General features: G+C 53.8%; 7 protein-coding genes across 7 annotated transcripts; 2 read left to right on the top strand and 5 right to left on the bottom strand.

The window, feature by feature from the left end:
• Positions 1 to 179: 179 nt before the first annotated feature.
• J4E88_009253 (uncharacterized protein) lies at positions 180 to 2,028 on the bottom strand (the record flags this gene model as incomplete). Its single annotated transcript, XM_049402857.1, has 2 exons — positions 180 to 790; positions 840 to 2,028. 2 exons carry the CDS (start codon positions 2,026 to 2,028, stop codon positions 180 to 182), a joined length of 1,800 nt encoding a protein of 599 aa, XP_049251345.1.
• Positions 2,029 to 2,393: 365 nt separating this feature from the next.
• J4E88_009252 (uncharacterized protein) lies at positions 2,394 to 3,310 on the bottom strand (the record flags this gene model as incomplete). The annotated part of the gene is made up of 2 exons (XM_049402856.1): positions 2,394 to 2,732; positions 2,993 to 3,310. 2 exons carry the CDS (start codon positions 3,308 to 3,310, stop codon positions 2,394 to 2,396), a joined length of 657 nt encoding a protein of 218 aa, XP_049251344.1.
• A 482-nt stretch (positions 3,311 to 3,792) lies between these two features.
• On the bottom strand, positions 3,793 to 4,954 carry J4E88_009251 (uncharacterized protein; the record flags this gene model as incomplete). Its single annotated transcript, XM_049402855.1, has 2 exons — positions 3,793 to 4,612; positions 4,674 to 4,954. 2 exons carry the CDS (start codon positions 4,952 to 4,954, stop codon positions 3,793 to 3,795), a joined length of 1,101 nt encoding a protein of 366 aa, XP_049251343.1.
• A 1,326-nt stretch (positions 4,955 to 6,280) lies between these two features.
• Positions 6,281 to 8,266, top strand: J4E88_009250 (uncharacterized protein; the record flags this gene model as incomplete). Its single annotated transcript, XM_049402854.1, has 5 exons — positions 6,281 to 6,489; positions 6,539 to 6,776; positions 6,823 to 7,089; positions 7,137 to 7,523; positions 7,577 to 8,266. The coding sequence occupies 5 exons, from the start codon at positions 6,281 to 6,283 to the stop codon at positions 8,264 to 8,266; spliced, it is 1,791 nt and encodes a 596-aa protein (XP_049251342.1).
• Positions 8,267 to 8,590: 324 nt separating this feature from the next.
• SPB1 (AdoMet-dependent rRNA methyltransferase spb1) lies at positions 8,591 to 11,204 on the bottom strand (the record flags this gene model as incomplete). The annotated part of the gene is made up of 3 exons (XM_049402853.1): positions 8,591 to 10,915; positions 10,964 to 11,137; positions 11,187 to 11,204. 3 exons carry the CDS (start codon positions 11,202 to 11,204, stop codon positions 8,591 to 8,593), a joined length of 2,517 nt encoding a protein of 838 aa, XP_049251341.1.
• Positions 11,205 to 11,389: 185 nt separating this feature from the next.
• On the top strand, positions 11,390 to 14,374 carry J4E88_009248 (uncharacterized protein; the record flags this gene model as incomplete). Its single annotated transcript, XM_049402852.1, has 3 exons — positions 11,390 to 11,395; positions 11,444 to 13,720; positions 13,772 to 14,374. The coding sequence occupies 3 exons, from the start codon at positions 11,390 to 11,392 to the stop codon at positions 14,372 to 14,374; spliced, it is 2,886 nt and encodes a 961-aa protein (XP_049251340.1).
• Positions 14,375 to 14,632: 258 nt separating this feature from the next.
• Positions 14,633 to 15,023, bottom strand: J4E88_009247 (uncharacterized protein; the record flags this gene model as incomplete). The annotated part of the gene is made up of 3 exons (XM_049402851.1): positions 14,633 to 14,703; positions 14,752 to 14,854; positions 14,943 to 15,023. 3 exons carry the CDS (start codon positions 15,021 to 15,023, stop codon positions 14,633 to 14,635), a joined length of 255 nt encoding a protein of 84 aa, XP_049251339.1.
• Between the last annotated feature and the right edge of the window lie 428 nt (positions 15,024 to 15,451).

The raw sequence follows: 15,451 nt of genomic DNA, 5'->3' as shown, positions 1-15,451 counted from the left end.
AAGTAGTTCAATATTCTCTTTTGCCAATGATCATGAAGACCATGAATTGTTTGTCAACTAAGTTGCTGATGGATTTAGCTGAAATTGAACTGTAACTTGACGCTGAGAGCTAAATAGTCTATATCAACCGGTATCTCTTCTGCACCCAGAACGCCGAAGCATGCCAAACGACTTCAAAATCAATGTCCACAGCCACAGTCCTCACCGTGAACAACACCACCATCACCTCTCTTCTTATGATCACCTCCATAGCTCGCGAGGTGCGTCTGACCATCCAGTCTCTGCCCCTCCTCGGGGATCTTGCCCATCCAGCTAACCTCCGTACCATTCACATCCAGCACCGTCAACCCCGTACCCTTCTCCCTAAGCTCCTTAGTAACAGCCTCCACGTCCACATCCAGGTAATCCCTCAAGAAGTCCCCGACCTCAGTGTTCTCGTGGTTACCCACCAGCGCCTTGGCAGCCTCGGGGTCCGAAGAGTAGATATTGACGTCTGCGCCGCTGTGACCGTGGGTCGACCAACCGGTTTGCGAGCGGCGGGAAACCATGTCTGCGTATTGGTATAGGGCGGTGATAGGCTCGGCAACGAGATCAGCGACTTCCTTGTCGGTGTAGTCGTAGATGCCGAGGCCGGATGTGATGGAACTCCGCACAAAGTTGGCCTTGTCCTCGTCAGAGGGGCCGGCGAGGAGGTACTTTGTGTATTCGAGGGCGAGGCGCTCGGCGGAGTGGGATGCATTTGCGAGGGGGGAGGGGTACCAGAGGTATTCGGGGTAGGATGCGTGGAGTTCTGGTGAATGTTAGTGGTGGTTATTCATATGGGAGGCAGGAGAACGTACGGCGGGCAACAGCGAGACCACCTGTCTCGTGGTCCGAGGTGGAGACCATGACTGTCTCTGTCTTCTCGTTCTTGATAAAGTCCAGTACGCTGGTAAAGGTCCTGTCGTATGCGAGCACCTCGTGTACCTGAGCAGCAGGGTCGTTGTGGTGGCCTGCGTGGTCGATTCTTGATCCTTCAATCATGAGGAAGAAGCCCTTGTCGCTATCCCTGGTCGCATCGCTGAGCGCTTTCATGGCAACCTCAGCCATCTCGTGCAGGCTAGGGTAGATGTCGTCCTCGTTGCGGCGGTCAATCTCGTAGGGAATGTCTGTGTCGGCATAAAGTCCCAAGATGGGCAGATCTAGGCCCGCTCCTGTTTTCAACATATCAAAGCCCGCGCGGTCGTCGACGTATTTGTATCCTTTCTTCTTGGCCAGTTCCACGATATCTTTGTTGTCTGCGCGGCAGCTTGAGTCGACCGTCGAGTTGGGCAGGAAGTGGCATCGGCCGCCTCCAAACATCAAGTCCACGACGCGCCCAAGCGGGTAGTCTCCGACCATCTGTTCTGCGATGCGGTCTTCTTCCGATCGCATGTTGACATGAGCCGCAAAGCACGCCGGTGTCGCATCCGTGATCCTCGTGGTCACAACGAGGCCAGTCATGTATCCTGCCTTCTTGGCCGCTTCCAGCACTGTGCCGCATGGCTCGTGGTCGGGTGTTACGGAGATGGCACCGTTGTAGCTCTTCTGCGCACACGAGAACGCAGTCGCGCCTGCCGCCGAGTCGGTAATGAGAGAGGAAGAGGACCGTGTTCGCGACTGTCCGATGAGGTGTTGATCGATAACGAGCTGCTCGCTCCAGGGTGCGCCGTTCTGGAACTGCATGAACGATCTTGTGAGCGACAGCGAGGTAGGCCCCATGCCATCAGACACCATGAAGATCAAGTTCCTCTTCCCGTTCGCATGCGAAGCCTTGGAGTCGGAACCGGCCTTCTGGAAGATGACGGCGAGCACGATGACGGCCGCTGTTGCGATGACAGCCCACACGAATAGACCTATTTCTCTCCAGAACTTCCATGATCGTGGCCCGTCCTTCTCCGTGTGTGCTGTTGGGCGGCCTGTGAGCAGGGCTTCATCTTCTGCTATGTCGCGCTCTCCGCTGATGTCCGAGGACGCGCGTGCAGAGAGCAGTGGGCGAGCGCCAGACATCTTCGTGGGTGAAAAGTGGTAGACGCTCTAGTGGGCGAGGTGGAGGTTGTAAGTGGACCAAAGGAGTGTCGGGGTGTCTCAAGGGAACATGGCGCTGGGTGTCGAGTCAATCTATCGCCGGTCACTCTGTCGGGAGGCCACGAGATGTCGCGCCGGCTGATCGACATTGGGGTGGAACACTTGCGGGGACGTGCGCCTCGACGCTAGGAATAGCATCATCTGAAAGTGAGGCATGACCGCTGTACGTCACTGACATAATCCTTGCCGTCGTGACGGTTTGTTAAATACTCAGAGGCAAAGAAGATGGGGTCGTTTACAGATGTCGCAAATGGAAACTACATCGCGCTGCACAGCTAGATGGACCCTTAACCACTCTTCCAACCCCACCCAACTATCCCATCGAACACCAGTTCCACTTCCCCATCCTCTCCAACCTCCTGCTGTACAATGCCTTTCATAGCACCATTCAAATCTTCTAGGATTCCCTCTCGCTCGCCCTGCCACCATGTACTCCTTACATATTGCAGCGGAAACTGCATAGTCGCTACGAAAACATCTGGCGTCCCAACGCTTACAGCTTTCTTCTCATTAGAGGTCCCTACTCTTCCCAAGCCCACTGCCTCCAACTGCTGTGCCAAGTATGACTCGTCAGCCCAAAGTCCGCAGAAATTTTCTCGCAGTTCCTCACGCGAGGGCGAGTAAGGCTGTGGCGCGTTCGTGAGAGCGATGCTGCGAGTGAGAAGGCCATCCCATGACATGCTCGACCACGTTGCAACTGCTATGTATCCGCCTGGGCGCAACAGTGAGCAAAGATGCGTGAGTGTCTGTGCGGGGAGCATGGATATAGCGAAGGAGACGAATATATGTGTGTATGATGCCTTGGGGAGAGCTTGGGCTATGTCTGTCTATTCAAGGCATTAGTATCGAACCGGTGCTAAAGCTTTTGTAGACAAAAGCAACCTACATTCCCATCCACAATCTTCGTATCCAGCCCCGTCCATCCTTGCGTCTCTCCTCGCGCCCTCAAATATTCCAACATCGGCGGACTGATGTCAGTGCCCAGCACTTTCAGCTGTTCCCACTTCTCTTTTGGTACTGTATCGTAGATTTCCTGTGCAACAACACCCGTTCCACATGCGAAATCGAGTATATTGGCTTCAGCTCCTGTTTCGAGATAGGCAGCTATTCCTGATTGTTGGACGATGGTTTTGACATAAGGACGAGTCGCTTTCTCGGCGTTCTTGTACTTTTGCGCGGATTCAGCGTCGAGGAAACTTGCCATTGTGTATCGAGAGGTAGTCAGGGTCATTTGATATGGTGTGCTGTGTGTGATGCGATTAACATGAGGGCTGGCATCCCTCATATATACGATGGCTGAGCATCGCCCGGCAGCACTACATTGCAAACCTTCTTGCTCGGAGACAATGTCAGTGAGCGTATACAATCGGGCGTATAGAGAAAAAGTCTCCACAGTCGATGTCAGCTGTGCTCACGTATGTCTCCGAGAGCGATTTTGGTGATCTCGGGGACTTTACACGGTAGGCTAGCGGAAATTCCAATAACCAGTTTCAACGCCCCATGCATGGTTGCGAGACACTCCAGGGGTTCGAAGATACTGGAACTGCATCAATCTTTGACGAGAACGTAGGATGAGGAGAACTTGTTTAAATATAATGGGTATACCTTTTCGATCGTCCCTGTAAATGCTGACACCCCAAACTCCGCGCTATGCTAATATTGAAATTCCTCATGATTTTCTTTCATCTAAATTTCCTCGGACGAGGTCTCCAGCCATTGACCAAAGTAGACGCAAGTCCTCGCTGAGATCTCACCCTCGTTTCCGCAAAGGTCGAAAACAGGGCAGTTCCCGCACGGTGCATCCACGAAGCCGTTGTAGACCTTGGTATCGGTGGCGCGTAAGACAGTCCGGTAGTTTGTGCCAGAGATCTTCTCAAGCCGGTCGTCAAGAACCATCATCTCCAAAAGTTGCTCCATATCGTCTTCCCGTACAGTCTTGCCACGCAGGACCTCCTTCGAGTTGAGCCAGTTGGCCACAGAGGCCGCTGTCGGGTATTGCGGGTTGTGTCGGTGGACGAGCTTGGATGTGTTTGGGTCCTTTGCGGGGTTGTAGGGCTTCACGGCTGGCGCCTCTTCTATATCTCGCACGGCGCCCAGAACCTCGGCCTTCTTCTGGGCGATAGCAGCTGTCCTGTCGCCCGTGGTATCATAGTCGTTCCAATTGCCGGGCACCTTGATGCAGGTTTCGTTCTCCACATGCTGAGCGACGATGCCCGATATTGTTTCAATTAGTGCCATGTCGAAGTCACCCTCTGACTGCCATGGTCCACCTGCAATGTCTTCTGATGGCTTCAAGTGCTTCAAGAGGTACATCTTCCGGTTGGGGAACTTGACGCTCATGACCGACTGCACCAAGTCCTTCGACTCCAAGCTCTTGAGACATTTTGTGAGGGTCTGTTGTGTGACGTTCGTTTTGGCTCGGAGGGATTTGGACCAGATGCCGTCGGCTTGTACTGAGTCGATGTGGGAGTAGAGGAGGCGTTCGTCGGGTGTGAGTCGTCGCAGTCTGGGAACGGATGTCTGTCAGAAGAGTTCAAGATGCCATGTCCGCGAGAGTCTAGACCTACTTGTCGGCTTCTTCCCTTGTCCTCAGTTTCCAGCACATTTCGCCCTCGAGGCTCATGAGCTTCAACAAATGGCGGTCACATAGCTCTTGCAGCAGCACTATGAGCTGAGCCACAGTATCTGCAACCTGCATATTGGAAAGGTCGCGCTGGAAGAAGATTTGGCCCGCAGGCCGTTGCGCGCATTTGTCGTATAGAGCATCGGCGGGGCTGATGACTTCGGTCGCGGAGGTTTCGGCGGGCTCCTCCTTAGGCGCGGGCGACGGCGCTACTGCTGAAGCCATGGTGTGCGATATTGGACGGAAGTGGTGCTATCGGTCGGGCATGCGAGGATCACGAGAAGTCGCGAGTGCGTTCAAGTCGCGACATGTGAATCACCAAAAGTTTTGAGTGGAGCCCGCCGCGAACCACGCCCAATCACGCTTCTGTGGCGCAAGTACCCGCTCGAGGTCACCCACCATCCCAGGTTCACCTTGGGAATCCCTTGTTCTTAGATAACTGCATCAAAGCGAATCGGATAGCATGCACCTCGTATCAATTATGGCAGTCACACCTCCAAAGGGCTATCATAGGCTCGGCGGCATCCTTTCGAGCTTCCAATTTCCCCACGGGACGCAGATGCGGGGAATGTCACACCGAACCTACATCCTCGTCGCGTCGCCCACCCCAGACTTGCTCAGTGCGCCAACGAGCTGCTCCGTATCGAGGTGCATGTGCATAATACGCCGTCAGAGTTCCCGTCACGAGTGTTCCACCATCCAGTCTGCTGGCATCGACTATGCCATGGAGTAACGTTGAGACGTTTGAGTGGCTTGATCTGGCTCGAGACTCTATCGCAGCTGAAAGTAGACCGCACGAGTCCAGACCCCGCATGCGTGTCCCGCTAGATCAGCAGAGTAACCCGGTTAACGACTGTCGAAAGAAGACCGAACAGACTACTGCAGCACGGGAAACGTTAGACGATCGTCCTTCGAGCATTCGACCATCGTGCAACCACAGATTGGTGACGCATCTTCGTACTGTGAAGATTAGCCGGTCGCTGCATACAGAAGTCTGCTGAGTGTCGATATCGCGTACAGTCTGTAGCATTCATAACTAGCTGTCTGCACGATGCACAGGTTCCCTTCACCAGGGCAACAAGTTCACGGGATTCCCGGTTACCGTCATCCGGGTGCTGCCCCATCAGCCTCCTCGAGACCACAGCATTCAGCCTCTACCGAATACCCCCGACTCCGGGGCTTCCGCTGCTTAACGCCAGAGCACGTGGATTTAGTTTGCGCGTAACATTCTGGCCCGATGAAGACGTTCGAAATACCAGTCGATATACGAGGACTTGCCCTTATGTAGACAAAGTAGATCATTACTCTGTATTTCCAAAACGTGGCGCTGACATGACAGTGCCCCCGGCTATCTGGAACCTGCCTTCACCTCTGGGCAGCAGGTAAGTCTCCACCTAATTCTGGGGTACCCCAGATTTACACCCATGATTCGTGAGCCAGTTGCATGATAAAGATAACCCAGAGCCCAGTGTGGTTGCACAACTCTAGCCTCTGCGTTTCTTACGCAACCTTCCACAGAGGCCGTCAACATCGAACCAACATCAATTCATCATGGCGGAAGAGAAGCAATACCGCGAAGAAGTCACTACCACCAACGAGAGCCTCACTCATCAGCATACTGCCAGCAGCCATGGCCTTCACCACGATCATGTCGCTCAAGAAGCCCTTGGAGGCCATACCGCCGATCTGGGCAAGTCATACTTCACAAGCATCAACTTCATCGGCACTGTCGTGGCCACATGTCTTGCGCAAATCTCTGGGTAGGTTCTTGCATTAATCAATGGACGTGAAGGTACTAAAAGTTTCCAGTTACCTAGGATGGGTTCTTCCCGCAAACACATTGAGCCTCATCAACGCAGCGATCGGACCGTCACCCGACATCATCTGGGTCGGTATTTCCTGGACAGCTGGATTCGCCATCGGTTTCACACTTGTCGGTCGCCTGTCGGATATCTTCGGTCGTAGATGGTTCTTCATCTGCTCGTCAATACTCGGTCTCATTGGGAATATCATTGGTGCAAGTGCACAGAGCATCAATATGCTGATTGTATGTTCGACTGATTACAGCCTACGAATGAAACTGACTGTTCCAGGCAACAAACTCCATCAATGGTCTTGCCGCAGCTGGCCAACTTTCATTCCACATCATCCTTGGCGAACTTGTTCCAAACTCTTTGAGAGGTCCTGTGAATGCTTTCGTGCTGTCAACGTCAGTGCCATTCGCCGTCTTTGGTCCGCCAGTAGCACGATCGCTCTACCAGACTACCGAGCTGCAATGGAGGTGGTGCTATATCCTCGGATGCATTGTCAACGTACTGGCAATTGTTCTATACTTCTTCTTCTACTTCCCCCCAACATACGTAAGGAAGCCCACTTCAGCCAAGACAAACCCGACTAACAAACGCAGGAAATGCTTCACGTTGGCGGCAAATCAAAACTCAAACAACTCAAAACCCTTGACTGGATGGGGATCTTCTTGTTCTCAACTGGTCTCGTCGTCTTCCTCATTGGTATGAACTGGGGCGGCTCTGCATACCCATGGAAGAGCGGCCACGTACTGGGAGCACTGTTCGCTGGCTTTGCCACTCTGGTTGCTTTCTGTTTCTGGGAGGCCTACGCCCCAGGACTGGAATATCCCCTTATTCCTCTACGTCTGTTCAGGAACATCGAGTACGATGCCAACGTCGCCTGTGCTAGTCTGGCAGCCATTGTCTACTACGCAAACTCGATCATCTGGCCTACGATGGTCTCCTCGCTCTTTACCACAGACATCACCAAGATTGGATGGCTCTCGGTAAGTCTTCCAAAAATCATGCCATCCTGATAATCCTGTTCTAACAAACACAGTGCGCCGTTGGTGGAGGACTTCTCCTCGGCCAGATCCTCGGAGGCGCCGGAGTCCGCTACCTCCCACGCATGAAGATCCAAATGACTGTCGCAGCCGTCATAACCACCGCATTCGTCGCCGCAGTCGCCGCCTCGGACGAAACAACAGAACAACGCACAACCGCCTTGCTCCTAATCGGCACCATCGCCGCAGGCTACATCGAGAACCTCACTCTATCCAGCACAGCGTACCTCTGGGACCCCGCTGACATCGGTCTCGTCACTGGTGTCATGGGCGCTATCCGAACAGGTCTCTCTGCCATTGCTACGAGCATGTACTCTTCCATTCTCGCAACCGAGTCCGCAAAGTACATACCGCAAAAGGTCATGCCTGCTGCGCTTGCTGCTGGTCTCCCCGAAACGTCTCTTCCGGCGCTGTTCACTAGTATCACGGCTGGTGACTTCAGTGCTGTACCTGGTATCTCACCTGAGATTATTGCGGCAACAGGACAGGCTGTCAAGAGCGCGTATGCACTTTCTTTCCGCACAGTGTATCTCTGCACACTTCCGTTTGGCGTGTTGCTTATCGTTGCAGCGGTGCTGTCGCCGAATGTCGAGCAGTATCTTACGGATGAGGTGGCGAGGAAGATGCATGGTAGGGGGGATGAGAAGGGTGATCAGGCTGTTATGAAGGAGGTCGTTGATGCCTGAGTAGGCAGATCTTCGAGCTTCACAGGTAGCATGGATGTCAAGTTCTCAAAGAACTGAAATGAAATGAAATGAACTCTTTTCCTGCTAAGGCAGTCCACGAAGACTTTTATCCTCGTGATTCAATGTGCATGCCTTTGATATTTAGCGGTGTTGCACTGATCGCATACCTGGCGAAGTGGCTTTTCCTGCAGTCATCACGCCATACGTAGCACCATATTGACAGGACATATCAGTCCATACCATTTCTTCGTTGCTATAATCAAAAAGAAAGTCCAAGTCGCGCCCTATGATGCAGACCTAACGATTCATACACAACGCACCACTTCACCTCTTCTTGTTTCTCTTAGCCGCCCTCTTCTCACCCCGAACATCCTTCTTCAGCCTAGCATCCACCATCTTATACTTACCCTTGGTACCCTTGGGCCTAGTCTTGATACCCTTGTTACCACCCTTAGCCACAATAACACTAACCTTCTGCTTGGGCTTCTTCTTGGCAGCCCTCGACATCAAGCGTGCAATACTCTGTGCCTTTTCCTTCTCCGTCATACCCTCCTCGTCGGCGAGGAGCGCAGACTTCTTCTTCAGCTTCTCCATGCGCTGGGCGGCCTTGAACTTCTTGCGGGCTTGCGCTTCGCGGACCTTCTTGATGGGTCGTGCGTTCAAGGCGCGCAGTTTCTCTTTGATGGCTGAGGCTGCGGCGGCAGTGGTGGGCCGTTGGAGTTTGGAGTGCTTGTTTTCGTCGTCGAGGAACCAGTCTGGTAGGCCGTCGACGTCGCGGAGGGAGTAGCGGTTGAAGGATTCGTCGAGGAGGTCGTACTTTGTTTTCTGGCCTGTGGCCATTTGGTGAGCGAGGGTCATGGCTTCGGCGGTGATGATGTCGATGTCTGGCCTGCCGTTCTTCATGGGCATGCTGTCTTGCTCCCATTGATCTTCATCGCGCTTGACTTCTTCGATCTTGTCGTCATCATCTGAGGATTCCTCGTCGAATGCTGAGGGTGAGGCAGCCTTGGTAGCCGTTCTTATGCTCAGTTCCTTCTCGGTAGCTGGCGTGGGTGTGGCAGATTCGTCTTTCATCTCGGTGTCACCTTCAACATCGATACCACTGTCATCGTCTTCCTCTTCCAGATCCTCGAGCCCATCGATGCCCTTGAAGATGTCCTGGTCGAAGAACCGTGCTGCGCGCTTAGTGAGACCTGTCTTGGGCTGCTCTTCGTTGTCGAGGTCGGTGATAAGGTTCTTAGGGCCTTCCTCCTCGTCATCGCTCCAATCGCTGTCGGACTGTACAAGCTCTTCGTCGTCACTTTGTTCTTTGTCTTGATCAGAGAAACCATTGAACTCTTCGTCGTCGTCCTGTTTCCTTGCACGCTTTGCCCTGTACTTGGCGTCTCTTGCTGATCTCTGCTCGACGTATTCGCCGTACATGTTGTCAAGGTCTCGTTCAAGACGATCCTCTTCGTCGTCAGTTTCCGGTTCCTCCTCTTCTTCCTCTGGCTGTTCGCGTTCAATGACTTGCGCCATTCTACCCTTGGCGATCCTGTTCAGAGCACCGGCCTTGTCAACTGCCTTGAGGCCGAACATGGAATCCTCGCCAGTTGGTCCGGCCTGTTCCAGACCGATCTCAAAGGGTGTAGCCATGTTCATCTGTAGACGAGTAATCTCCTTTTGCTTCCGCTCGTTCTCAGCTCGGCGCTGCTTCTTTCTCGACTTTGAGTCCTTCTCCTTCAGTCGCTCCAACTCCTCTTGAATCTGCATCTCCTCGTCCATCGACTCAATCTCAGCGACTTCATCGCCTTCTTGCGCTTCTTTGGCCTTGGCTTCTTCTTGAGCCTTTGTCTTCTTGGTCGCGAAACCGAAGATCTCGCGCACCCTTAGACGCCAGCGCAGAAGGCGCTTAAAGTCAGCGCGACCCAAGACCTTTAGATCGGCACAGCAGTCCCTGATTTCCTTTGTGGTCTCCGGAAGCTTGTCGATGGTCGCGACAGCAATGTCGCCGTTAGGCTTCTGTTCGAAGCTGAGCTTGTTCAAGCCACCCAGCATAGCGATGGGATCGGTAGTTTGGATGAAGTCAGAGACAGGCACCTCTTTGAACTGTGTCCAGTCGCCCTCCTCGTAACCCTCACGCTTCCTCTTCTTGATTTCAGGCTTGAAAACCTTGGCTTCGTTGTTCGGGGTAGGGTCTGAGAGTTCGGCGAAGACACTGCGGGCGTCGAGGAACTTGGGATCGAGGTGCTTCGGGGCTTTGTAACCGCGGCAGACGACGAAGATTTCGGCGGAGACGTTTCGGGAGGACGGTGGCTTGGTTGCTTCGACCTTTGTGAATAGCTGGTTAAACACCCAGAGGAGTGAGTTGTAATCCTTGGATCTGAAAATCTTGGTGACGAAGGTTCCTCCTTCGACCAAGAACTCTGTAGCCAGCTTCATGGATTGTAGAACGAGCTCTGCTTGCGTGAAGGCATCCTGCACCCAGGCAGTTCCGACGTTGGGCGCACCATCGTGAAGGACAGTGTCGCACTTGAGGTGCTTAAGATGTTGGCGCAGCGTCGCTCGGCACTTGTCCGTGGTAATGTCGCTCTGGAAGGTGATGCATCGCGGGATGGGCTTGATTGGGGCGAGATCGACACCGACGATGAGGGAATGCGCGGGCATAACCTGGGGGTTTTAGCATGCAGGCGCATGGTGTATAGAATGGCGACATACCTCGGAAGCGACCTGACACCATGATCCGGGCGCAGCGCAAAGATCAATCAAGACTTTGCTCTTCTCGAGGAAGTTGTACTTCTTGTTCAGCTGGATCAACTTGAAGGCGGCACGCGCACGGTAGCCCTTCTCCTTGGCGAGCTTGTACCATTTGTCGAGACGACCTTTTCCATGCTTTTGGGGATTAGTCACTATCGCCAGTATTAATTCTGTACTTGCGCACCTTCTTCTGGATCGCCATTGCTGCGGTTTGGCGTCGTGGTACGGCGGGCAAAAGTTCGCGCTACAAAATTTGGGAAGCCCGGCAATATCGCTAGGCGGTGGCAGAATCCACGCTATCAGGGTACGCTAATCCGGGACTAGTGCACGGGATGGGCCCACATGCGTCATTGCTGGCTCAGCACGACGCGCCTGGTCCACCTCGGGATGAAGGTATGCTGCCAACTTCACGTGTCTTGCCCGTGCTGATGCTTGCTCCAGCGGTCGCATCGCCTTCTCAGCTCCTTCACCCTCCCTGCCGGAATGAACCCACGCAAGAAGTCCAAGCCAAACCCCGAGGCTCCCTCCGACGCATCCACCAAGGCCCCAGCAGTCCCACAGGATGCAAGTACGGCCGACACTACTCCCAGCAGTAGTGACATCCTGCCAGATGCACCTTCGGACCAGTCGGTAGCAGCGTCAACGTCTTCAGTTGGCGCCACAACACCGACCGCCTCCGGGGCACAGACACCGCGAGGCAAGAGGTGGCTTTCGGGCACGGGCAGTTGGCGCTCGAAAGCGCCTGCCATAGTCCAGACCGCGAAGGAAAGCATCGGAGTCAGTGGGGGCGCGACAGGCGAACTACCCGATGAGGAAGCGAAGAAGGCAAGAGACGAGTCGCCCAAGAAGTTCCTGACCAAGCGCAAGTCGAGCAAGGGCGATGCCATACCCGCCTCCATCACCCAGGTGAACGTATCCTCAGACGGCCTCCTCGACGAAGCTCCAAAGCCAAAGCCACCGCCACAAGACGTCGAAGAGACGCCAGCACCCCAAGTATCCGAGCCGCCATTACCCCCCGAACCGCCCAAATCACAAGTGGATGCAGCTGCTAGTGCATGGGGATGGAAATCTTGGTGGTCACGCCCCGACGGGTATGCAGACCCGGCCAAAGTCAAAAGCGAGGCACACTCAAGCGTTGACGAAGCTTCCACCACGCCACTTCCTGGACCGACACCTTCAGAAGAGCCAGATGCGCAAACGAAGGGCCTAGATGTCGGCACTATCCAACCCGACACCGACCAGGTCGCAGATGCAGACAGGAAGGATACGCCGAAAGAAGCGGCACCTCGTTCGGATACAGAGTCGAGGGCTATAGCATCTACAACTGCCAAAGTCCTGGCGAGAGCTGCATCTGGCTCTTGGTTTTGGACGTGGAGTAGTGCACAGAATGCGCAGGCGAATCCACCTTTAGTCGAGCCTCCCACTGAGAACAACGACCCAGCTAAAGTCGATACCGAACCGCAGACTCTCCCCGAAACACCTGCCGAGATCGAACCCACTGCGCCGCAAGAGACAACAGCACCCACCGCCCCGGATGCGCCTATCGAAACCCCTCAAAAGAGTACTACAGAACCCTCAAAACCCTCCGCATGGGCTTTTTGGTATAGGGGCAAGCCAGAAGACGAAAAGAAGCCAGGAGAGGCCGGACCGCAGAAACATGTCGGCGAGGTCGCAGTGTTCGATACCCCCTCACAATCGAATCCAGAGGCAGCGCAGTTCAACGAGCAAGAGCAGCCCAAAACAGACACCGAGACACCCAAAGAACCACAGCAGCCACCCAAAGGGGAACCTGTGACCAAGAAATCGTTTGCATCGTTACGAGGCAGACCGAAGACAAAGCCTCCCGCTAAAGACACGCCAGCAGATACCCCGACGTCAAGTAAGCCCGCTACGCCGACGAAGGCCTCACCAGTGCTCGAGCCCACAAAACCCGAGACGAAGCCCGACGCGAAACCCGAGACAGGAACTGCTGCTAAGCAAGCGCTCAAGCAGGCAGCGAAGGCCAAGCAAGGACCGGCGAACCTCCTGCTACCAGAGTTCAGGACCACCTACCAAATGGTCCAGCAACCAAACTTCTGGAAGCAAATCCGGCGATACTTCCTCGGAGGCGAGCCTGCGACCCCTCACCTACATATCAACCCGGCACCGCCGAAGATCAAGAAGGCTGTAGCGATTGGCGTACATGGCTTCTTCCCTGCGCCTATCATTCAGAAGGTGCTAGGGCAACCAACGGGTACATCAATTCGATTCGCGAATGCAGCGGCAGCAGCGATCAAAGACTGGACCGAAGCGCGGGGATACAGTCCAGAGATTGAGCAGATAGCATTAGAAGGAGAGGGCTTCATTGCTGAGCGCGTCAACTCTTTGTGGAAACTCTTGCTGAACTGGATCGATCACCTGAAGCAAGCCGACTTCATCTTGGTCGCCTGCCACTCGCAGGGTGTGCCGGTAGCTATGATGCTTGTCGCGAAGCTCATACAGTTTGGATGTGTCAACGCAACGAGAATCGGAGTATGCGCCATGGCCGGTGTCAACATGGGCCCATTCATCGAGTACAAGACGAAGTACTTTGGCCCTACGGCTGCCGAGTTGTTTGAGTTCTCCAACCCTAAAAGTCTTGTTAGTCAGATGTATCTCGCAGCTCTGGACGAAGTTCTTCGATTCGGTGTGCGGATACTGTACGTTGGTAGTATCGACGACCAGCTGGTCTCTCTTGAAGTAAGTAAACTCTCCTCGAAAAACTTCTTGTGCCCTACTAACACATGCCAGTCATCAACGTTCTCAACGCTATCGCATCCCTACATATACCGCGCCGTCTTCGTCGATGGCCGCATCCATGCGCCAGACTTCCTAACCCACCTCGTTGGCTTCGCCCTGAAGCTACGCAATCTGGGTCTCCCCGATCACGGCCTCATCCGCGAACTCTCACCCGCCCTTGCAGGCTCACTATATGGCGGCGAAGGCCACTCTCGCGTTTACGAAGACCCTGCCATCTATTCCCTAGCCGTCCAACACGCCCTCGAAACAACATCCCTACCGACACCAACAACGACTAAAGAGCGACCGAATACCGCGGGCAGTTTTCAGGGCATCAACATCCCCATCATTGGTGAGAAGCTCGCAAGTAACAGTAAAAAGGAGGACGTATTCAAACTTCGGGTGAATCACTACGAGCCGACTGCCACCACAACAAACCCAAACCCTTACTTCTTACCTTGGGCGATGAGAGGGTTGCTAGAAGAAGAGTTCGTCAAGAAAGAACTTGGAGATGAAGTGGAGAAGTTGCTGGGCATGTTTGAAGCGTGGAAGCCAACAGGGAAACAGCTCAAAGATGTGAAATTTAGACTTGAGGGAGTGCGAAGTAAGCTCTAAGCACCCGATCGAGACGGCAATGTTTAGTGTAACTGTATGAATATACGAGCGTTATCTGGTTTGGGTAGGCGTTCACGAGGCGCTCAATTTACGTGGCGGGAAGATACCATACAATGGGCGTAGAACACATAGCGTATTGAATTTATACGATTGATTTGCAGATATACACACATCTGGCCAAGACCTTCTTCCGCTTGCAAACGCACGGTGATCGTACCGCTAGGGACTCACGACGACAGATCTACGAATTCCTTCCTCTTAGTTGTCATCGTAGAAGATCTCCTTGTACCGATGTGTAGCATCTACAACAGCATTTGCGGCATTGAAGTCTGCTCTTACGTTAACATGAATTCTACTTGGTAAAGGAGGGCACATACCGATGTTTGTCCCAAAGTCCGTAGCAGCTTGTACCTTGACATGTAGATTCTGGTCTACTTTGCCAATGATCTCTACTGCGTGACCGACGGCGAGGTGTGAATCCTAGTTCGTTTTTGTTAGCTTTTGTGCATCATTTGGCTCTTCGTCCAAGATGCTTGAAAGGCATGAACACGTAGAAGGAACTACTTACCCTGTTCAGAATAACGTCAACGTTGCCTCCAGCATCAATGACTGCCGTCTCGCCGCGCAGTTGTACGACTTTGCCTAGCATGCGCACGATGCGGTGTTGGAAGTTTGATAGGTGTGGGGCGAGGATGCGGGGGGTTTGGGGGTGGTCCATTGTGAAGCTAGCTTTTTTTGAGTATCTTCCGCGGGGGAACTCTGTGAGCGCTTTATGTAGCGTTAATGTGGTATGCTTCTTCTGGGTGATTGTGTGTGGCGGGCGGAGATGGTGCTGCGTATTGTGGTGTAATGTGGTAGGGACGACAAGGTGGAGATGAAGGAAGGTTTGACGCGTCCGCGGCGTTAGCGTACCACGCTAGCACGTGAGGGCGCTTGAGCCCCTGTCTGTTTTTCGTCTGGCGGGGGACGAGATCTTTATACTCGAGCTTCTCAATCAGCGAAGGTCGTCGACCCTGAGATCCCCAAATACCAATGTATTTGCTGATTTAGACAGGTGACGCTGCCTTTTGCGCGCGG

This window comes from Alternaria novae-zelandiae (assembly GCF_023758075.1).
Source record: "Alternaria novae-zelandiae strain BMP 2774 chromosome Unknown scaffold_23, whole genome shotgun sequence".
Lineage (NCBI taxonomy): Eukaryota > Fungi > Ascomycota > Dothideomycetes > Pleosporales > Pleosporaceae > Alternaria > Alternaria novae-zelandiae.
This window is presented reverse-complemented; position numbering and strand designations above follow the sequence as displayed.